This window comes from Schistocerca serialis, chromosome 2 (genome assembly GCF_023864345.2).
Source record: "Schistocerca serialis cubense isolate TAMUIC-IGC-003099 chromosome 2, iqSchSeri2.2, whole genome shotgun sequence".
NCBI lineage: Eukaryota > Metazoa > Arthropoda > Insecta > Orthoptera > Acrididae > Schistocerca > Schistocerca serialis.
In genome coordinates this window covers 529,269,275-529,293,894 of record NC_064639.1, presented here as the reverse complement: position 1 = coordinate 529,293,894, position 24,620 = coordinate 529,269,275, and the positions used below count along the sequence as shown (strand labels likewise).

The window sequence follows — 24,620 nt, the reverse complement described above, 5'->3', positions numbered from 1 at the left end:
TGTGCTTGTGCTTCCAGGTGATTTATGTGCAATGATGTCTCTAAACTTTAAAGAAAGCATGCTGAAATTTACAGATGATTGCACACAAAGAGAAGTCATGTGGAACTCCACTTTTAAAATTTATTTGAATAAATATTTCAGTACCCTCAGTAGCATGGGCTTGACTTGATAGAAATAAAAATGTGGTACAAAGCCTATGGTCATATTACTGTACAGAATGTGATAAGTCTTGAAGTAGGAAAACAGAGAAGGAAGTAGGCTACATATTTACAAAAACTGCATATGAAAACTGCGGACAAAACTTCTTACTTTGGTAACTTAATAGTACATAAACTAATGAGTCAGCCACCTAAACAACTGAAAAACATGGCACAGGTGGAGATCCTCAACAAATTACTAGAAACTGATGAGGACACTGATAATGTAAATATACATTTGGAAAACACAACCTCTGCTGTGGTGCATTCTAGGAACAATGATATTTTTGAATTTTCAGCATTCAAGGACTTTGATCTATAATCGTTACTGAGCAAAGTTGTATAAATTATGATTTTTATAAAATGAAATACAAATGATGTAATGTAAGCCAACTAATCTTTACATAACCATTAAGAGTTTGTAAATGCGAAATAAATATCTCAAACTTGTATATGTGTTGCCAGATAATAAAATGTTATTGTCAGCCTGATCACTGCAGAAATTGCAGTGTGTATAATAGTGTGTTGATTAGAGATACAAGTTCTCAGTTTCACAAGCAGAATATAAAGATCTTGCTGCAATATTTTTCTGAATTTTTGTGAACAAAAGTCACTATCATTTCATATTCTCACTCACAGTAATCCCGTTATTTAGGTACTGTTTTAACCACAGCTACCTCTGTGTTTTTTCTTTATGTTACCTTTCTTTGCAATAAAGTTTGGGGGTGGACGCATAACAGACTACTTGAATAATGAGGTAACATATGGACATGAAAGCATACTTTTGAACAGTACATTCTGTTTGTTAATTTTTGTGTATATGCTTTTGTTCTCGTGAGGTTGTGCTTTCTTGTGAGGTTGTGCTTGCACACAAGGAAAGAGGCATTGTATGATTATACAAGAGCCTTTTTAGATGATATTACCTATTTCATCATCTTGAAATAACATATGGCCTTCTCCAGAATTATAACATCTTTACTTGCTATTCTAGTTGGAGAGCATGTTCTAGTCATTCTGGGACATCTTGTCTCTCAGTTACAAATACAATTACAGAGGATCTGAACATAACAAAGAACGTCTGATCACAAAGAGAATTTCTTAATATGTCTCCACTTCGTCTGCTCCAGAAACACTATGTATTGTAGGGAAATCAATGCTGAAAAACAATTTTATCTTAATTTCCTCTTTAGATTGAAATTTCCATCCAGTGTCACATCAACAACAGCTTTCCATCACCAAGATTATCAGAGATGGAGCACTATCTCAGTTGAACAAGAATGAGTAAGAACTGGGCAATCATTAAAGAGGGTGTACCAGCAGTCAGTAAATGTGTTTTAAGAAACCACATATAGCTTAAAACAAGTTGGCTGAATGGTATTTGAAAACAGCTCCTGGCTGTATCAAATTTGAAACAAACTCCTGCCACAAACAATGTCAGTGTTTTAACCACTGTCCTCTTATTCATCAGTTAGTAACATATCTGTATGTGTACTCACACATTGAAACGAAGTGAGGTCAAACAGTTCCACTTGCTCTAAAACCATTCCCAACATAAGTATTTTCTTCCTTTTCACACAGCTTGCACGTATACTACATGTACTTAAAATTTCTAAATTCTTTGTTAAGCTGCAATTTTATAAATCTTATTGTTGAGAATATAATGTACATGAGGCTGATGATAACACTACTGACATTTTGTATAGAAACATTTTCTTTAAGGAAATATTCATAACTGAAAATTCATAAGAACCATGTGCACTTAAAGATCTGATGCCCCTAATTATGGTTTGTTTAAGGAATTCAAATGCTGGGCTGGTCCCAAAATTCCACATCAGAGAATATGATAAAAAAACAGTTAATGCTTAACTAGTATTGTATAACTTTGTAACATAATTGGTATTGTGGAGTCTGTCAGATTTTAAAAGTTTGCTGTTGATTTATACAATACTGTCTTTACTTATTAATTGTTTATTAACAGCAACTAGTTACAACTCGTATTTTCAAACATATGAAAGCAAAATAATTATTAATAGGAAAATACTGAAAATATGCAAGTTATGTTCTGAAAAAGTGGACTTTCCTACTTTTCTCAAAATCAACAAATAAAACCTCTTGTTATTAATCCTACACTACGCCACTGTTTCTTAAAAGACCAAGAATCAGGAATAGAAACAAAATTGCTGGAAAATTTCTAGGATGAATTTACATTTTTATGTTAGCTTCCACAATTTTTGGAGATCACAGTACAGGCATCATATGGGTACTGGTTCCTGGTGTCTGTCATATACACCATATTTAATCCATATTTTGCTGATTTTCTTGACAGGTGCATCTGAAATCTATTCTGACCACGGAAAGAAACAAGAATTTTATCAATACGCATAGCAGTGCCTGGAGAGTAATACTGCTGACAGTTCACAATCAATCTTTTAAAAAAGTTTGACATTGCAGCAGTTACACCTTTTTTCCTTTGTGCTCTGTCAACTGGACTCTCAAATAGAAGAGCTGTTGATACAAACAAAAATGTTTTCATATAATGCTGTGAAAAATAATATGTCTGGTTCCACCAAGTGAGAAGAGATGATCTGTGGATTGATCGCAATATTTGGAAGTTGCTATGAATACAAGGAACATCAATATCACGTGCAAAAGATATGTTTTTTTGAGATAACTTTTGTTTTACCAATTTTATCTTTTGACCACTGTAGAATCTCATCCAAAACATCATGATTAAAAAGGAGACCCCATACTTTTTTCACATCTGATTCCAACCAAATCATTTCTTCCAAAGGCATTTTGAAGTTTGGTTTATTTACTCTCAGAACTCATTGGGTATAATCAGTCTGTTCAGGCTGTTTTGAATTATGAGATAGACCTAACGGAGGTTCCATACTGTACGTATTAATTATGAGGCACTGTCATAACAACCATAATATATTGCACAATAATTATCACAATAGACATGAAATGTTAGTAAATACATCTGATAAATAAGAATCCTGCAACTGGTATCATACTCTGAGAGCCGTCACAGCAACTTTACTATAAATTTGTGCATTTACTGAAGGTCAGAAGTGCTACTGGCACCCCATCTTCACAGCAAGTAGCCAGCACCACAGCTTAAAGGGACATGGAGGGAAAATGCACAACGACCCCGGAAAGGGCAGGGATGTCCACCAGAAAGCTTGACAGCCATCTCACAGACGTATGATACCAATTAAGGGATAAAATATGAAAACACATGGCACAAAGTTTAGACGATTCACAGGCAGATAGTGTACAAGACTGCCCTTCCTTTAGGTATTTTGATGACTGAGGTGTCAGGAAAGACACCCAGCTGCAAGGTTAAATAATAAAATAAGATTTACCAAATCCCAAACAAGCAGATCCCATACTAGATGGGATATAAGTGGCAGCCAAATGAAAATGAAACATCTACATCTACATTTATACTCCGCAAGCCACCCAACGGTGTGTGGCGGAGGGCACTTTACGTGCCACGGTCATTACCTCCCTTTTCTGTTCCAGTCGCGTATGGTTCGCGGGAAGAACGACTGTCTGAAAGCCTCCGTACGTGCTTGAATCTCTCTAATTTTACATTCGTGATCTCCTCGGGAGGTATAAGTAGGGGGAAGCAATATATTCGATACCTCATCCAGAAATGCACCCTCTCGAAACCTGGACAGCAAGCTACACCGCGATGCAGAGCGCCTCTCTTGCAGAGTCTGCCACTTGAGTTTGCTAAACATCTCCGTAACGCTATCACGGTTACCAAATAACCCTGTGACAAAACGTGCCGCTCTTCTTTGGATCTTCTCTATCTCCTCCGTCAACCCAATCTGGTACGGTGGAAAAAAGAGTAAACTGCTTATTATTTAAAAAGTAATCACCATAACATTAACACATTAATCCCACAGAGAGAAAAGACAGTCAGTGCCCTCATGGAGAAATGTTTGCGGTTGTCTACAGGTCTACGTTTGTACCCACGCATGCACCTCTTTGTCTGAAGCCAACCAACAGCCACAATATTCTCTTCAGGGCTCCAAAAATATGGAAATTGCATGGGGAAATATCGGGACTGTATGAAAGACGTGTAAGGTTTTCAGGTTTTCCCAGGGAAACTTCTGCAGCGTAGTCAAAACAACAGGCATGCAGGTTCCAGGAAAGTCATGATGACCTTTTCCTTTGATTGCAAGGGCCCGCTGATCATTGACTTTCTGGAACCCAGCACAACAATTAACACACTGCAGTATGTGGACTCTTTGCAAAAACAGAAGCATGCCATTTAGTCAAAACACCCAAGAATGTTGACAGACAGCATTGTTCTGCTGCAGAATAGTGTCCACTCACATGCTGCCAAAGTTGTTTCAAGTACATTACAGATGTTTCGCTAGGAAGCCCTTACACATCCTCTATAGAATCCCAATCTCTCCCCGTGCCATTTCCTTTTTGAGCCCTGAAGACAGACGATTTGCTTCACATGAAGAGGTGCACGCCTCATCACAACCACGGTTCCACAATCAACTGCAAACATTTTTCCATAAACGCACTCACAGTTTTGTCTCACAGTGGGATAAATGTATGAACAGTTATGGGATTACCTATGAAATTGTAAACAGATTCCTTATTTTTTCCATCTGTCTTGTTTTCATTTGATTGTCCCTTCTAAAAGGCATAGTGAAAAGAAGTAGTGTACCTAAACTTCCTGGCAGATTAAAACTGCGTGCTGGACCGAGAATCAAACTCGGGTCCTTTGCCTTTCACGGGTAAGTGATCTACCATCTGAGCTATCCAAGCATGACTCACAACCCGTCCCACAGCTCGCCAGCACCTCATCTTATAATATCCAAACTTCACAGAAGCTCTCCTGCAGACCTTGCAGAACTAGCACTCCTGGAAAAAAGACATTGTGGAGACATGGCTTAGGCACAGCCTGGGCACTGTTTGCAGAATGAAAAGGATGAGGTACTGGCGGAATTAAAACTGTGGAGATGGGTCGTGAATCATGCTTGGGTAGCTCAGATGGTAGAGCACTTGCATGCAAAAGGCAAAAGGCAAATGTCCCAAGTTTGAATCTCGGTCCGTCACAAAGTTTTAATCTGCCAGGAAGTTTCATATTAGCACACACTCCACTGTAGAGTGAAAATTTCATTCTGGAAACATCCCACAGGCTATGGCTAAGCCATGTCTCTGCAATAGTCTTTCTTCCAGGAGTGCTAGTTCTGCAAGGTCTGCAGGAGAGCTTCTGTGAAGTTTGGAAGATAGAAGACAAGGTCCCAAGTTCCAAATCTCAGCCCTGCATACAGTTTTAATTTGTCAGGAAATTTCATATGAGTGCACACCTTGCTGCAGAGAGAAAATTTCATTCTGGAGTACACCTAAACTTTGTAATATGTTAGTCAATGAAATATACAAAACATAAAATCTGAGTTTCTATAAAAAGCTTGACAAGCTTTGCTAGAAAACAGGAAGAAAACAGTGATTCTAAAAATCTGCTCCAGGAAACAGAACTTGGTATTATAGCTTCAATAAAATAACTTTGTGGCTGACAGACTGCAGAGACAGAGGACAATGTTGCTGGCATGCAGCCAGCCATGTTAGACAAGCTCTGCATGTACCTACAAAACAGGCAACACAGGTAGCATGTGATGCTTGAGAGAGAAGTAAGATTGGCTGGTGGCGGGCCTCTACAAATTGACTAACTCAAATTTCTATCACAAAGCTGTTTTAATTGAAGTGTAATATGATTTTGAGTTAAATGAAATCACTTCACTGCCAAGTGTATACATTACTCACATTTTTTATGTCTTGACTGAGTATGTAATATCTTCGTATTTTATGATTTTATAGAACCCTTCCTACAGGACTCTTTTAAACAGATGCAGTGGACAACAGCACAATCAGCCACTGCTGAGCTACAGTAGAGTACAGTTAAATGGATGAAGTCTTGCATAATGTCCATCTGGTCAGTTAACTTTGAGTCATACAAGAGTATAGTTACACAATATTAGCAGCCTATATTCAGAAAGATTTCCTCCCCTCCCCCTCCAAACCCTCAGGCAAAATACTTTTTTCAGCCTCTGTACGTTATTAACTGGTTCTGTGATATAATGGAACTTGTCATCTGCAAGCTGATCATCAGGAAAATATGCCAAGACAATCAATGTGATCTGATTAAACATTAACTTTGACAGTATCAAGCTGATTATTTAAATTTATTTAAGCATCTATTGGTTCACCTAATAGATAAGAAATGGAAATGACAATCAAGGCAATTACTGTTACAACACAGGGAGGTAAGCTAACCATTAAAGAAAAATACATATGCATTTTACTGCTTTAAATATGTTGTACTTACATAAATGAAATTTGAATAAAAAATGCTTACCTGAACAGTATTCCGGCAAAACCAACCCAGCTTCTTCACATAATGTATACAACCTTGACATATGATGTGGGTTTTCTACACCAAGGTCATTTTCTAATATCTTTTGCCTCAATGAAAGAACTACAGCAGTTGTCTTCAAAGCAGGAAGTAGTTGATGGCATTCAATAGGATCAAGCCATAAGGTAGCAGAAAGGCTCAATAGTATCTGCAATTCACATTTTATCATAAATACAGTGGAGGAAGATAAAAGTGTGAGTTTTTCTCATGTGCTTCTGTACAGGCAGTCAACACAGCTGTTGTGTATAAACATACACGATCTTGCTTATTTATACTCTTTAGGTACACCAAAATTAAGTTACAACACATGGCTTGGAATTAACTTCATCACACACAGAGTTGTTTATAGAATAGAAAACTAACTGTATGAGAGGACAGTTATCTCCTAGCTAAATAAAGGATGCAGTGAGTAGCATACAGTCTGCTCACAAGAAAAAGAGCAAATTCTGACAGGGGTGCAGAGAGTGAAAGAAGCAAGCTCTGATCACTGAATCCCAGCACACAGGCTGTGGAGGGGATTGGAACAGCACAGGGAGAGGGGGAGGGAGGGGGGGGGGGGGGGGGGACTGAGCTAATGTCACGCAGTGCTGGCAACACAGTTGTGCTCACACATAATTTGTTCCCAAGTGGCAGTGTAAGTGCCCTCTATTAGCCACCCACTGCAACAGCTATCAACTGCTAGGTATTGCACGTCTACAAATTGAGACATGGGTGTAAAATCATTTTGCAGGATTCAGGAAAGCAGAATTGACAGTTTCATGTTCAATGATGGTCTTGTTGCTACAAATTCCTGTTCAGTTCTCATAGACAACTTGAAATTAAAAAGAACCAGTAGTAAAATTTGCACTCTGGACAATACAGAAAGAATGAGTGAGATCTGGAACATTTATCCACATATGTAACGCTGAACTGTATGTACACATAAATCACTCAGAATAAGTCTCATTACATTTCTCATCTTTGCATATGGTTATTGTTGCTACTGTCTGATTCAGCAGTATTAATACTGATTTTGTCTATTCAGAGTTAAATGATACCATTGCGCCTCCCATAATCTTCTTCCAGTTGTTGGACCTTCCTTAAGTACCCCACCTAGTCATCAGCAGTAACTGACAGAAGTAATTCCCTGCAATCTTAAATAGATTGTCTTTGGACATGTTGCCTGAAATGTTGTGATCCCTAAACAGCCGTTTTACTTTTGTCCATGCCAGTTTTTCAGCACTCAAATCACAATTAGAGAGTGTCAAGCAGATAACTATGTGGCCTTTCTCTTTTGCCGTTTTGTCGATCATATATGTTTTCTAGCAGGTCTATGTTCTTGAATTAAAGGAAACAGACCCTGCTACCTCATGCTCTCATTACAGGCAACACACCTCTTTTGCAATCATTCGAACATCCTTCCTGTGTTATCATACCTTGTGGGGTGTTTTTCCCATCTGTCGGTTATGGTATGCATCACTGTCGATCACAATGACTGACACTGTAGAAAGACTTGGAGACCCATAATTGCAAATCACTTTTCAAAGTTTTCAGAATTGATTTGACCATAGTAATGTCCTTTTGCAGATTTAACCCAGGATTTTAGTTGGGTCTCCCTGACAAACCCCTTTCTCACTTCACCACTTCCAACAATAAATCAACAAAAATAATCGATTTTTTGAAAATATAATGTAATTATATAGATAAAAAATATACTCATAGCAGGAGAACACACATGGTTATTAAAGCCCGAAAGCTTTCGGAGGGGTGGAGGGAGGGTGTTTTCTGATCCTAGGGAGGAGGGCTTTGAAAGGCAGCTACTTCCTGACTTTTCTGTGTGCCTGTATGATCCTCACAATTAAATAAAAATAAAGCGATGGTCACATCTGGAATGATGAGAGTTATGCAAGAATACATAATAATTGTAAACAAAATACATTTTCATGAGAAAATGATGCTGTATCAGCAACAGCTGCATATAGAAAATAAAAGACAATCTCTTACAAAGATCTGCAATAATAAATGAAGAAAATTTGAATCCATGTCCCAATTTACTATTTGACTTTTTAATGACAAATTTATTTACACACAAAGCAGGTGGTCTGTGTCTTTAGTATGCAGTATGCTGATGTGACTCACAAGTTACTTTTGACATTGTTCTGTGGACTACATTCTTTGAAATTTTGAAGGTGGCAGGGACAAAATACTGGGAGCAAAAGGTTATTTAGAACTTGTACAGAGAGAAGACAGCAGTTAGGAGAGTTGAAGGACATATAAGGTAAACAGTGGTTGAGAAGAAAGATAGACAAGGTTGTAACCTATCCCCAATATTAGTCAATCTGTATACCCAGTATGCAGTAAAAGAATCCAAGGAGAAATTTGGAAAGGTAAGGACTTAGAAAAACAGCTGAATAGAGTGGATGGAGTTTTAAAAAGAGATTATAAGATGAATATTAACGAAAGTAAGACAAATGTTATGGAATGAAGTCAAATTAAATCAGGGAATGCTGAAGGAATTAGGTTAAAAAATGAAACACTAATTGTAGTAGATGAGTTTTGCTATTTGGGCAGTAAAATAACTAATGGAAGGCAAAATAGAGAGGATATAAAATGTAGACTAGCAATTATCAAACAATAGAAATCAAACAATTTACAAGCTAAGCTGCAACCTCTGTGCTGCATTCTATGTAGGCATGACAACCAACAAGCTGTCTGTCCGCATGAATGGCCACCGACAAACTGTGGCCAAGAAACAAGTGGACCACCCTGTTGCTGAACACGCTACCAAACATGATATCCCTAATCTTAATGACTGCTTCACAGCCTGTGCCATATGGATCCATCCCACCAACACCAGCTTTTCTGAATTGCGCAAGTGGTAACTTTCCCTGCAATACATCCTACATTCCCGTAACCTTCCTGGCTTCAACCTCCATTAGTCACCGTCCTCATCCATCCAGCCCCCTCCCTGTTCCCATTCCAGCACTATACAGCCGTCATTTCACTACCACACCGTCTTTTAATTTCTTTTATTTCTCTCCTTTCCGCTACTTCCCCCCCACACACACACCTTCTCTCCTACCCTCCGTCTAAACTGAAACACAGGACTGTCCGCCACTCCCACCATACTATCCCTCCCCCTTCCCACCCCAGCCTCCTCCTTACCCCCACCCAGTCGCCACTCCCATCATGCACTGGTGCTGCTGTTCGCAGTGGGGTCTCAGCTCTCTGAGACTGCAGGTGTGTGTGCAAACAAATTGCGTTTGTGTGTGTGTGTGTGTGTGTGTGTGTGTGTGTGTGTGTGTGTGTGTGTGTCTACTGCTGACAATTGCCTTAATGGCCAAAAGCTTTATTTGTGTGAATCTTTTTGTTGTGCCTATCGCGACTCAGCATCTCCGCTATATGGTGAGTAGTAACTTTCCTTCTCTGGTGTTGTAGACTAGCAATGTTAAGAAAAGTGCTTCTGTAGAAGAGAAATTTGTTAGCACTGAAATAAAATTAAGTATTTTCTGAAGATATTTGGCTGGAGTACAGACATACGGAAGTGAAATGTGGGCGGTATGTAGTTGACACAAGAAGACAATAGAACCTTTTGAAATGCGGTTCTACAAAAGAATGCTGAAGATTAGATGGGTAGATCAAATAACTACTAAGGAGGTACAAAATAAATTGGGGGAAAATAAATTTATGACACAACTTGATTAAAAGAAAGGCCTGACTAATAGGACACATCATTAGGTATTAAGGAACAGTAAATTTTGTACTGGAGGGAAGTGTGTGTGTGGGGGGGGGTTAGGAGGAGACCTAGGTATGAATACTGTAAGCAGATTCAGATGGTTATAGATTGTAGTAATTATTTTGAGATGTACAGGCTTGTACAGACTAGACTAGCATGAAGAGGTGTATCAAACAAGTCTTCAGTGTGATGACCACATGAACAACGTTACTGAAGAAGAGTAGGTGAAATGTATCAGCTACAGAAATGAAACATACCATTCACATATTTTGCATATACTGTATATTGTATTTTCTTGCACTGACCTTCCCTATCATGAACTTTCCTTGTTCTTCATTGTCATCTACACTGTTTAACCATTCATACACCTTCATGCTAGCTGCATGGCTCCAGTTCCAGTCAAGATCACAAGGAACTAAATGACACAAAAATACATCAACAGCTTGAGGTGGGATGTGTCTGAATTCTTCTGGAATGTGAAGCAACCTAAACACCTAAAAGCAAAAAAAGAAATTGGAGAATTTGTGGTATATTGTTAACATGCACATCACGAAAAACCTCAACAACACCAATACAAAAAACATGTAATATTTTAAATACACATTACAACACTCAAATGTATTAATATACAATTCCTTCCATAAATATGTGGAAGCATTCATAAGGAATAACACACCAATTAAAATAGAGTCCTGTGCATTCCTGCTATTAGCATATCTTTGTGGTCTACACAATGGAATACACAGCTGGGACAATTTTACCCCTAACGTATATTTCACAAAGTAGTATGTCTCTCTACATGCACTGACTATTATGCGCACACACAGGCACAAAAATACACACACTTCTTACTCTAGCCATAATATTACAATTAGCTATGAAGTTACAATTACCACCTAAGAAAATATAAAATAACATGATTAATTTTTTGTTTCTCTGCATGTACATGTCTCTAGTTTGATATGCATTGAAATTCCTGTACCATAGTATGTTGCTAGAACATGTAAACAAAATGATGGCGCCCACAGACAAAGTGCAGGGTCATGCAGTAATTCAGTTCCTGCATTTGAAGGGCAAAACTGCTGCAACAATCCATGCTGACCGGATAGAAATGTATGGCAACAGTGAACCATCATATGACATAACATGTAGGTATGCCGATGTTTCCCGTATGGTCAAACAACTCTAAATGATGATGAGTAAAATGGCACACCATTTCTAAGTGAAAAAATGGGAAAGACTAGAGATGAGGAGATCATGGTGCTCAAAGACTGATGTATCGCAAATTGAAGTGATATTGGAAAAGTGAAAAGTAGTTATTGATTAGTTTTTAACATTTTGCATGACTTTTTGAACAGGACGATGGTCAGCACACGCTGGATTCCACAACTGCTCACAACGGCCACAATAATTCAAAAAGTGCGCCAAAATGATGCAGCAGCAGAAATACTGCAGCTATGTTAGTCTAATCCAGATGGTTTCTTCAGCTACCAAGTACCATGGATGAGTGGTTGCGTCATTATGATCTTGAGAAAAAGGACAAAGCGAGCAGCGGAAACATGTAGAATTATCCTACTGAAAGAGGTGTAGCCCTGACCATCATTGAGAAAGATGATGCTGAGTATTTTTTTGGAACTGCATGTTGCGGGACTAACATATGTTTGCAAGGGGAAAATCATCACAGGAGGAGCATGCTACTGAAATATCAGGATGGGCTTTCAGAGCGCAATCAAGACGAAGCATTAACAGGAAGTGTTTTTGCTCCATGATAACATCCCAGCCCACTCCGCATGAATACATTTACACGCGCGGCTTCTGTGAGCTATCAAATTTTGCCTCACGCCCATAATCTCTTGACACAATGCCCAGTGACTTTTTCTACTTTCCATGTATGAAGAAATCATACTGTGGCAGACATTTTCAGAATGAGAACAAGCTTATTTTAGTGGTGGGATGTTTTCTGAACAGTCAATATGTAGTTTTACACAAACAGGGTCTCTGCTAAGTCATCAATCATTGGGAAAAATGTGTCACACTGAAGGGCGAATACATTGATTTAGGTAACAAAATTTTATACAATTTTATATCAAATATGACGGCTATAACTGATCTCTTAATCCATTTATCCATTAGTTAGCTTGTCTTCACTCTCATCACTGTTCTCTGAGTGTTCCTCTCCAACAGTGCTTTACTAAATTTTTGAGAATTTATTTTTCGTTTAAATGCATTTTGCTTTCACTAAAACTCATAAGAAGAAATATATGCAAGTTATTATTGAGGTCAATACTTTCTCATGACTTCAAAACAGGGAAAAATAGAGGGACAATGAAATCTTAGACATAAAAGCAAAATACAATGTAATCATTAATGTAATATTAAGTGTATTGGTTACCTTACAAGCTTCGTACTGGCCATTATCCAAAAATTTTACTTTAACATCTGTGGGATTTTTGTGAGCATCATACTTCAGAATAGAAAGTACCTGCACTCGTTTATATAAATTTTTATCTGCTTCTATGGCACAGATGTCGTTCACCTGTGGAATTCCATGAGACAACCTGCGAAAGGAAAGATTAGTATTGGAAATAATTTTGGAACACTGAGGAAACTTCCAACTTAGTTTTCTCAAAATATATATCCCACTGATAGAAACAGAAAAAAGTAAAAGACACACAGCACTAAACTTTCAGAATGGCCAAGCTGAAAGAGTTAACAATGCTGCTCAATCAGTGAATTCTATACTCTGATTGATAAAAAAAGTTAAGCATCCAGATGGGCTGGAGCAAACAAAATGAAACTTCATGGCGTGAGAGGGTATACAATGCCATTTAAGTGATAAGAAAATTGAGTAAAATGGTAGTATGAGCCCACTTATCAATATGATCTTGCACCCCTCTGGCCTGGACACAAGCATTGATTCAGTTGGGACAGCTAAAGGCTGTTAAAATCATTGTATCCTCTCCTGGTGCAAGCTGGCTCACATCTGTTGTAACTGGTACTTGATGTCTTTGCCATTGGCACTGGGACTGAGTTGAAGTCTTAACTAGTCTCGCACATGTTCGATCGGTGACAGATCTTGGCATCTTGCTGGGGATGAGAGTATCACAATGTCATATTGACAGTTCAGAGAGACATGGCACGTATGGACAAGCATTGTCCTATTCAAAAATGTCAGTACAATACTGTCACACGAGAGGGTAACATGAGGATGCAGGTTGTCTGTGACATACAATTGTGCCACCAGAGTGTCTCAGTCACTATCAACCATGATCTGAAGTCATACAAGATGCCTCCCCAAACTACACCAGGGGTAACACCATCGTACATCTCCAAAATATTGGAAGAAGGTTAACTCTCCACCAGTCACCACCACACTCGCCAACAATGGTCATCCAGGCTAGAGCAGGACTAAAATTCGTCATCATTCAATAGGGAACCATTTGCCAGCTGCTTCCTGGTCAAGATACCATTCAAAACATATTAATTTGTGATGTGGTATCAACAGCAGCCAATGCATGGGATGGTGATTTCCTCATTGGGCACTGCCAGTCACCAACCAATGGTGAGGTGTGACAAAGAATGTCACACAGAGTCCACTACAAGGGTCGCACAGATGAGAAGTGGTTATGATGTGTCTTGTGCATTATGTGGCAATCTTCCCTTGTGGTGATCACACAGGGCCAACTAGAACCTTGACGAGTATGCTTGCCTTCACATTTCCATTCTATCCAACACTGGGCCATTGTCACATCTGAATAACCAAAAAATCTGGGTAGTGAGCAATTCAGCCTGCTGGCCAAATGGAAACTCATAATCAGGTCCTTTTCAAACTCTTAACAAGTGTTGATAATGCGGTGTTATATGAATACACGGCATGTCTATGTTCTTCACAATGAACAGTCAATGTCTGACACTGTTTGCATCTCCTATCTTACCATGTATAATAACAATACTGAACATGAATAACACCAATGCTCTCTGGTAGCTGTTCTAGCTGTCGCAGAGAATTGCAGAGTTTGTAGGTGTTACAGTCACATCTGACCACTTGTTCTGGTGGCTTTGTTTTTTTTCCTCTCTTTCTTTCTTTCTTTCTTCTTTTTTTTTCGAGGGGGGGAGGGTTATACTATTCATAGGTTCATTTCCTATTTTCTTCTTTAACAGCAATTCAGACTATTGACCTGTTGCTATAACTCATTAAGAAAATTTTAACATTTTCTTTGCAACATATCTTACAAGAAAAATTTTTCATTGGTGGTTGAAACAGCACATGGAAAGGTGGTCAGAATAAGACTCCTCAGAAAAAAATACACCAGAAGAAAACTCTTGCACAGAAAAAGACCATAATTGGAACTCTTCTCTCAGGAGAGTTAATCTGGAGTTGGAACGGCTGTGTATGTCATGTGCAGAGTCACATGTTGACATGCTTCCCCTTGATTTTGTCAGTAGATGGGATCATACAAAGTATGGCCTCCACTTCAACTGGAAAGGGATGAGTAAACAGGCTGGGCTAATAGCAGAAAATTTAAGGGTGGGAGGTGGACGGGGAGGGGGGGAGGGAGGGAGGGGAAGAAGAGGTGCTGTCATGAGCAGTAAAATACAGTAAAGTACCAGAGGTTCTAAGTGTCAGAACAGGACATTTTTATAATAGGAAGGAAAGAAAGAAATGAAGTTTTCAGAGTGGTTACTACTGAAACAAATGTCCAGTTTCAGAAAGAAATTAAACAACAAGTTCTGGCACACTGCATCAGCACAAACAGCTGTTGGTTAGAAATTTTGAGCAATCATCCAACTGTGTCTCAATGAATGTGAAATTTCTCTTCTCAGATAGTCAAAGAAATCTCATATCGGTGCTGTTCCAATAGTTACTAAAGGATGATGGTGATATACCATACTTCTCATTGCCTATGCTTGAATGGGAAGACTAAGGACAAATGAGGAAATGTAAGGGGTTCCGTCAGCACAAAAAGGCAAATACTTTTGGTTACTGGATCTTTACGGCATAATTACAGCACTAGGTGAAATTCAGAGTTCAGACGGAAAGTTTTACAGGAATTTAAATACAGTCTCCCAGTTCATCTAGTAAAAATACATGAAAAAATGAAATCAACTTGTTTTATCAGAATATTCAGGGATGGGAGTGGGAAGTTGTTAACTTGTTTGAACACCTTTGTTAGTTTCATGATTAAAGGGACCAAACCATGTGGTAATCAGTCATTCCTAGCTGGAACAGGCAAGTAAACAAAACTACACACCAAAGAAGGATGGTGTGCGTAAAACCCGAGGAAAGATAACCCCGGGGTCTACCAAAAGTCAATAAAACCTAGACAATGGAACACAGAAGAAGAAAAGGGGAAAAGGAGGAAAGGTGGGTGAAGTGCCCCATCCAGGAAGCAGCCAGAGGCCCTCAAAGGCATTCCGTGTACCAAATCCTTAGACCCCGACAGCATAATACTAATTGAAGGTCTGCTGCCAGAACACTGATCCCAAGAGGCGGCTTGCCAGTAGTCCGTTTGGCCAGTCTGTCAGTGAGTTTATTCCCCCAGGATCCCAATGGGACCCAGGGTCCACACAAAGACCACCAAGCACCCACAATGTTTGATGGAAAAAGGGAGTCCTGGACAGTCAGGGCCAAGGGATGGCGAGGGTAACACTAGTCAAGAGATTTTAAACTGCTCAAAGAATCACTACACATGATGAAGGACTAACCGGTGCAGGGATGGATATGCTCAAGAGCATGAGATATGGGTACCAATGCTGCAGTGAAAACACTGCAGCAATATGGCAAGGAGCGGCGTACATTACATCCCATATGACCATAACCAAAGCCAGTGTGACCGGCAACCAAGCCATGAGCATAGTCTACTGCTGAAAATCAAAATGTGCCAAGAATGGAGAAGAACTGGCAGCAGAGGGCTTCAAGTGGAGCCGAGTCTTTCAAACCATGTGATAGGTCAAGACAGAGCTGTGGATGGGGGATTTAGCACAGAGGTGTATGCGAGTGGGCCTGGATAAGAGGTTGTAGAAGTGAGAGCTGGAGTTCCAAAAAAATGGGACTGGATGAGGATGGCAATTGTAGCCCCATACCTAGGGCACTGTTGCAGGAGGTGGATATCTATATCTGGAAAGAGAAGGCATTAATTTGGGTGCTCTGGGGAGCAGCAGATGTGCAAAGCATATGCGATCAACTGTTGTTGGCACAAAACCCGCAATAGTGGAACCGCTGGCTCTGCTTGGAAGCTAATCATGAAGGTAATCCGAAAGGCCAGTCAGACCCCAAAATGGTGTATTGGGTCCAACATCTGCAACGTTGAAGGGGATGCTGAACTATATGCAAGGCTCGCATGATCCAGTCAGGACTGCACCAAAGCTTGTAAAGCTGTAGCAGAGTAGAGCAGTCGATGCCCCAGTTGGTATTGTTGAGGCATCAAAGGGAACTGAGGTGTGTCCAACATGTCTGCTTTAATGGACAAAGATGGGGAAGACATGTCAACTAGGCATCAAAGACCAGATCCAAAAAGCAAAGCGAATCCATCACTCTGAGGTATAGCCATGAAAGTACAGATCCGGTTGGTATGCGCAGTATGGCGATGACAGAAATGCATAACGTAGGTCTTGGCAGCTGAAAATTGAAAGCTTTGTGTCGGAGCCCAAGATTTTGCTTGGTGTATTGCTCCCTGCAGTCTGCATTCAGCGACACCCATTGCAGACGAACAGAAATAAATGCTAAAGTCATCAGCATACAAAAAGTGGAACACTGTAGGTTGCACAGCAACCATTGATAGCCACTAAAAAGAGAGGGATGCTCAAAACAGAACCCCATTCTCCTATAGATGGGAGATGCTACAGGAGGTGCTAAACTGTACCTGAAAAGTGCGACACAAAAGTAAGTTCTGGATAAAAATCAGGAACGGACCACAAAGGCCCCACTCATGTAAGGTGGAAAGGATGTGATAGTGTCATGTGGTACTGTAAGCTTTATGCTGGTCAAAGAAGACTGCAACAATGTGTTGATGCTGGGCAAAAGCCATTCAAGAAGACTGGAATAAAGGCACTTTCTCGCAACTGGGAAGGGAATTCCCCCTCAAAACAGAAATGGTTGAAAACGGCAAGTATATGACATTGGCTAGCCACTGACAAGTGTTGAAATATTTGGTTGTGTACCCCGTCCAGTCCAGGAGCCACATCGTGGCAGAGTGCACACGGACATCAAATGGGCTGCAGACAGACATCAAATGGGCTTGAATCGTTCATTGGGCCAAGTAGTGTCCATCACTAGTAATGCGGAGTGACAACCATGAATGTAAGGTTGGACCCATATTGAGAGGGAGGTGGGCGACACCTCTTGGGATGTCAGTGGACAGGGGGGCACTCATCACAGGGCTTACCATCTTCTTTTCCTCCTTTGGAGGGTGAGAGGTGGTGTGGCTGAGAAGAGATCAAGCCACAAAAATATCAGGATCCAATGAGAACGAGTGACCTTGAGCCCACAGAGTGTGGGTCCCACTTCTGACTCAAAGTACCAGGCTTCTTGTCCTGTAGATGCCATGGATAGGGGCTCCGAGAGGAAGTCCCACCCCAGTGTGTACCAGAGAAGGAGCACGTCTGTACAAGGAGAGAATGGAAACTGCCAGGGAGGAGCAAAGGGAAGGGGGCATGATGGAGGCAAAGAGGGAGGAGGAGGAGGAGGAAAGGACACAACAGAAGCAAAGGTATATTTTAAAGCTGCTAGGTGGAGACAGTAGAATTTTTGTCAAGTGTGGCTCCGCCTGAGACTGCAGTCATGTGTGTGTGTTGTCTCTGCATGAGTGTGTGTGTTTGTGTCTGGCATTTATTTCTGATGAAGGCCTTACTGGCTGAAAGCTTTGTATGTGACAATCTTTTTGTTGTGCCTATCTGCACTCAGCATCTCCACTATAAGGTGAGTGGCAACTTTCCTTTTCATAATATTGTTTCTAAAGGATGAGTTACACAACAACATTATTCCATATGGCACTATTAAATGAAAATACACAAAATATATCAGCTTGCTGATTTGATTCCACCCAAGATTTACAATTATTTGAAGTTCAAATCTGGTTGAACCAAGCTGTTATAGTAGGTCCAAAAAGTGTTTTTTTCTTCCAGTTTGAATTCTCAACAATAGAAATAACTACAATTTTTGAAGTCTGCACTCTAGCTTTTATTTCCTCATCTTGTATTACACTTATCACTGGTGTAGTACCTACAGATTTGGAGAACTGAATATGTTGTGTCTTTTTAAAATCGAGAGCAAAATTACTCACAGAAAACCAGTCACTGTCATTTTCAAGAATATTATTTACCATTTATTCTATTGCAATATATATGCTTTGACTGATTACAAAACTAATGTAATCCACAAAAAGAACTAAATCTTTTGAGGATGCTGAGCACCACAGCTGACAACATTGATAAGTAAGAAAAACTACTTCAGCTGTACCATTACACATATTGTGTTGCAACTGGCTTCATTCTTTTACTATTCTCAGGTTCTGGAGTTGTTCTAATGTCTTGCCATAAATGGTATGGCTGTTGCGATGACGACGACGATGATGATGATGATGATGATGATGATGATGATGATGATGAGGTCCCATACTCCTTGACAGAGCGTAGGGGACGATGCGGGAGACCCACACCGCCGTACTATGCAAGGTCCTAGCAGAAGTGGTTTGCCATTGCCTTCCTCTGACCGTAATGGGGATGAATGACGACAATGATGATGATGATGATGATGATGACGACGACGACGACGACGACGACACAACAACACTCAGTCATCTCGAGGCAGGTGAAAATCCCTGACCCCGCCGGGAATCGAACCTGGGACCCCGTGCTCGGGAAGCGAGAACGCAACCGCAAGACCATGAGCTGTTTGTTGTATGGAATGTTAAAAACCAGATACAAAAACACTGATCATAAACATCCTGCCAATCACCTGGTGGAAGTATGGTGAGTAGACACAGAATGCTCCATGGGAGTTTAATGTTCATAGCAATTTGTGTCTGCTCGCCACACTTCCACCGGACCATTATGGCATGATTTTAGCACAACTCAGTAACCTAAAGATGTTCAAAGAACGAAATGGTTGTAACACAACAAATGTGTAATGACTAATTCTGCTTGTTGCGTATTAGATGAAAGATAACTTACATACAGGGTGTTACAAAAAGGTACGGCCAAGCTTTCAGGAAACATTCCTCACACACAAATAAAGAAAAGATGTTATGTGGACATGTGTCCGGAAAAGCTTAATTTCCACGTTAAAGCTCATTTTAGTTTCGTCAGTATGTACTGTACTTCCTCGATTCACCGCCAGTTGGACCAATTGAAGCAAGGTAATGTTGACTTCGGTGCTTGTGTTGACATGTAACTCATTGCTCTACAGTAATAGCATCAAGCACATCAGTACGTAGCATCAACAGGTTAGTGTTCATCATGAATGTGGTTTTGCAGTCAGAGCAATGTTTACAAATGCGGAGTTGGAAGATGCCCATTTGACGTATGGATTAGCACCGGGCAATAGCCATGGCGTGGTACGTTTGTATCGAGACAGATTTCCAGAACGAAGGTGTCCCGACAGGAAGACATTTGAAGCAATTGATCGGCGATTTAGGGAGCACGGAACATTCCAGCCTATGACTCGCGACTGGGGAAGACCTAGATCGACGAGAACACCTGCAATGGACGAGGCAATTCTTCGTGCAGTTGACGATAACCCTAATGTCAGTGTCAGAGAAGTTGCTGCTGTACAAGGAACATTGACCACCTCACTGTATGGAGAGAGCTACGGGAGAACCAGTTGTTTCTGTACCATGTACAGCGTGTGCTGGCACTATCAGCAGCTGATTGGCCTCCACGGGTACACTTCTGCGAATGGTTCATCCAATAATGTGTCAATCCTCATTTCAGTGCAAATGTTCTCTTTACGGATGAGGCTTCATTCCAACGTGATCAAATTGTAAATTTTCACAATCAACATGTGTGGGCTGACGAGAATCCGCACGCTATTGTGCAATCACGTCGTCATCACAGATTTTCTGTGAACGTTTGGGCAGGCATTGTTGGTGGTGTCTTGATTGGGCCCCATGTTCTTTCACCTACGCTCAATGGAGCACGTTATCATGATTTCATATGGGATACTCTACCTGTGCTGCTAGAACATGTGCTTTTACAAGTACGACACAACATGTGGTTCATGCACGATGGAGTTCCTGCACATTTCAGTCGAAGTGTTCGTACGCTTCTCAACAACAGATTCAGTGACCAATGGATTGGTAGAGGTGGACCAATTCCATGGTCTCCACGCTCTCCTGACCTCAACCCTCTTGATTTTCATTTATGGGGGCATTTGAAAACTCTTGTCTACGTAACCCCGGTACCAAATGTAGAGACTCTTCGTGCTCGTATTGTGGATGGCTGTGATACAATACGCCATTCTCCAGGGCTGCATCAGCGCATCAGGGATTCCATGCGATGGAGGGTGGATGCACGTATCCTCGCTAACGGAGGACATTTTGAACATTTCCTGTAACAAAGTGTTTGAAGTCATGCTGGTATGTTCTGTTGCTGTGTGTTTCCATTCCATGATTAATGTGATTTGAAGAGAAGTAATAAAATGAGCTCTGACATGGACAGTAAGCGTTTCCAGACACATGTCCACATAACATATTTTCTTTCTTTGTGTGTGAGGAATGTTTCCTCAAAGTTTGGCCGTACCTTTTTGTAACAACCTGTATATGGGAAACAGTGGAGTTGAGACTGAGCATTGTGGACTCCCATAAATTATCTCTCCCCAATTAGAAGAATCTCTCCTGATTGCACTGGCTGAATTATTAAGTATGACTTAGTGCGTTCTTTTAGTTACAAATGACATTGTCCATTGCTTGGCTTCATCATCAACTCCATAAAGCCTCAGTTTATCCAGGAGAATATTGTGATCCACAGTCAAATACCTTAGATAGGTCACAAAAATATCAGTGTTGCTATTTTGTTATTTAGTGCTTGTAAAATTTGGTGAGTGAATGTGTACATAGCATTCTCAGTTGAGCAATACTTTTGAAACACAAGCTGTGATTTACTGAAGATATTGTTGTTGCTCAGGTGGAGTACTATTCTATAACACACAGACTTCCAAAAATTTTGGAAAATGATGTCAATGGCAATACAGGTTGATAGTTATTACATCTCTCCAATCATGTTTCTTATAAAGGAGTTTAACAATGGCAAGTATTTCCATCTTTCTGGAAAAATGCTCAGAGGAATATAAATACAAAAACAAAATAAATTCAATATATACCAGGACACAGAAGCATGTGTTGCGAGTCAATATTGGAATGGGGAATGTAATACTTGTGACTGTCACAGTACACAGGTGATTAGGTAGTTTTCATTAAACATTTTGATGGTTTATTGTGCTGTCTGTAAAAGAGAGAGAGAGAGAGAGAGAGAGAGAGAGAGAGAGAGAGAGAGAGAGAGAGGAATTAGTAGTTAGTTAAAATCAAACAATGGAAAATCCAGAATGAAATAATGGCAATAAAATAAAATGGTAGATGCTACTCACTATATGGCTAACAAAGGCTCCACCACTGTTGTCAGATTTGTCAACCTACAACCTCTGCCACGGTGACCTCATCCTAGCGATCCAGCAGGATCTTTAGTGTCTCTTCAAATCCTTAGGCCAAAGCCATAACCTCTCCCCCTTGGCTGTCTCTCTCCTCAACCCTATCACTAGCCGAATGCCTGCCTTCTACATGCCTACTTAAGTCCATAGACCCAAACATCCAGGACACCCCATTGTCACCAGTAACTATACCCCCCAGCGAGAGAATCTCTGTTCTTGTAGACTAATTCCTTCAGTCTATTACCTGCAACTTACCCTCCTACATAAATAATATCAACCACTTCCTCCCCCAGCTCTCCACAGTTCCTCTCCATTTACCACAAGGTGCCATGATCGTCGCTACTGATGCCACCTCCCTATACACTAACATCCCTAATGCCCATGGCCTAGCCCCTATTGAACCCTGCCTTTCCCAGTGCCTGATGGATTCCAAACCTACAACCTGCTTCCTGGTTAACATGGCCAACCACATCCTCACCCACAGTTACTTCTCTTTTTGAAGGCATCAACTATAAACAAATCCGGGGTGTGGCTACAGGCACCCACATGGCACCATCCTTTGCCGATCTATTCATAGGACATTTAGAGGAATCCTTCCTAACCACCCACAATCCCAAACCCCTCACCTGTTAGAGATTCACTGATGACATCTTCATTACCTGGACTGAGGGCGAGGACACACTATCCACATTCCTCCAGAACCTCAGCACCTTCTTTCCCATTCATCTTTCCCATCCTGTCAATGGCAGGGCTACATGTGAAACCAGTCATGTGAACTACAAGCTAAGCTGCAACCACTGTGCTTCATTATAAGTGGGCCTGACAACCAACAAGCTTTCTGTCCGCATGAATGGCCACCAACAAATTGTGGCCAAGAAACAGCTGGACCAACCAGATGCTGAGCATGCTGCCCAACACAACTTTCTTCATTTTAATGACTGCTTCATAGCCCGTGTCATCTGGATGCTTCCTATCAACATCAGTTTTTCTGAATTGCGCAGATGGGAACTCTCCCTGCAATATATCCTATGTTTCTGTAACCCTCCTGGCCTCAATCGACAGTAATTACTTCTCTCCTCACCCCCCCCCCCCCCCTCACTGCCCCCCTTTGCCCAACATCTAACCTCCCAACTGCACTTAGCTGCCCTACCCTCTCTCCACCTTGTCCTTGTATGCTCCCCCAAAGAACACTTTACTGTCACTCACTCGTACCCTGCTCTCCTCACCCCTACCAGCCCCAGCCTCTTCCTTCCTCCCACCACCCAGACTGCTTCTCCCCTCACGGACAGTTGTTTGCACCCCGATCCCAGCAGCGAGGGACGGTGGTCATGTGTGCAAGCGATGTTTGTGTAAACATCTGTGTTAGTATGTTGTCTATTTTAAAAGAGAGCTTCTTGGACAAAAGCTTATTTGTTTAGTAGTCTTTTTGTTGTGCCAGTCTGTGACTCATCTTCTCCATTGTATGGTGAGTAGCAATCTAATCTTTTCATAATATTGCTAGTAGTTAATTAGTTAGCTAGTTTCACGCTCTACGGATCATTCATACTATTATTTGTAATGATGTAGAATAAATCATTTTGCATTCACAACAGACACCCATATATAAATACAGCTGCATGCTGACCATTACTTTTTTAATGCAGTTGTAAGACATTCTTATACACCATCTTTTACACATTACAAAGTAGAAATTCTACAGAATAGGAGTTGGCAATGTGAAACATTTTCAGTTGAGTTCCAAATTTAAATTTGCTGTGTGTCACAGTTTTTGTACCATTGGGTAAGTGGTAAAAAATTTTGCTGGCAGCATTGTGCACCTTACTGTAATGTGGAGTAATGAATGTAATTTTTTCTTCTAGTATTGTAGTTATGGAAATCACTGTTTGCTTTGAACTGCAGTGAATTATTAACAACAAACACGATGAGAGAATAAATATAGTGCGAGGCATAGTCAAAATACTGACCACCACATGTTATTCTTACAGAAAGTTTGAGAGTAACAAAGACTTTCTTAAAGATGAGTTTTCTCACAACATTATTCCACACTATATTACAGAATGAAAATGAGCACAGCATGTCAACTTGCTAATATGTCTCTCACCAAGATTTGCAATGATCAAGGTGCAAATCTGGCTGAACTTAGCCCTTTTGGGAGTTCCAAAATGTATTTTTTTCCAGTTGGCATTCTAATCGATATAAACACATAAAATTTTTGATTTTTTTCACCCTAGCTATTATTTCCTCATCATGTGTTACATTTATCACTTGTGTAGTAGCTCCAGATGCGTAGAACTGAATATGTTGTGTCTTTTTGAAACAGAGTGAGACTGCTCACAGAAAACCATTCAATTTTACTTCAAAGAAATTTAGTTACCTTTACTTCTGTAGCTGTATGTATGTTTGGACTGACTACAATGCTAGTGCCACCCACAAAAAGGGACTAATTCTGCTTGTTGTACATTAGGCGGAGGGTCATTCGCAGACACAAGAAACAACAGTGAAGCCTTATGAAATCCCATAAGTGGTTTCTCCCAGTCACAAGAATCTCCCCTGCTTACAGTGGTTGGATTATTAAGTGTAAATTTGTGTATTCTTTTAATTATATACGACATTATCCACTGG

The 24,620-nt window shown here is 40.4% G+C and overlaps 1 protein-coding gene across 1 annotated transcript in view; it reads right to left on the bottom strand.

Annotated features, from left to right (window-relative positions):
* LOC126457495 (putative ATP-dependent RNA helicase TDRD12) overlaps window positions 1-24,620 on the bottom strand; it is a 449,051-nt gene that overhangs the window by 117,972 nt on the left and 306,459 nt on the right. The window contains exons 17-19 of the mRNA XM_050093799.1: window positions 12,750-12,915; window positions 10,663-10,851; window positions 6,586-6,790 (exon numbers count right to left, since the gene is read on the bottom strand). Of these exons, the coding sequence (XP_049949756.1) occupies window positions 6,586-6,790; window positions 10,663-10,851; window positions 12,750-12,915 (560 nt within the window). The remainder of the gene's footprint in view (window positions 1-6,585; window positions 6,791-10,662; window positions 10,852-12,749; window positions 12,916-24,620) is intronic.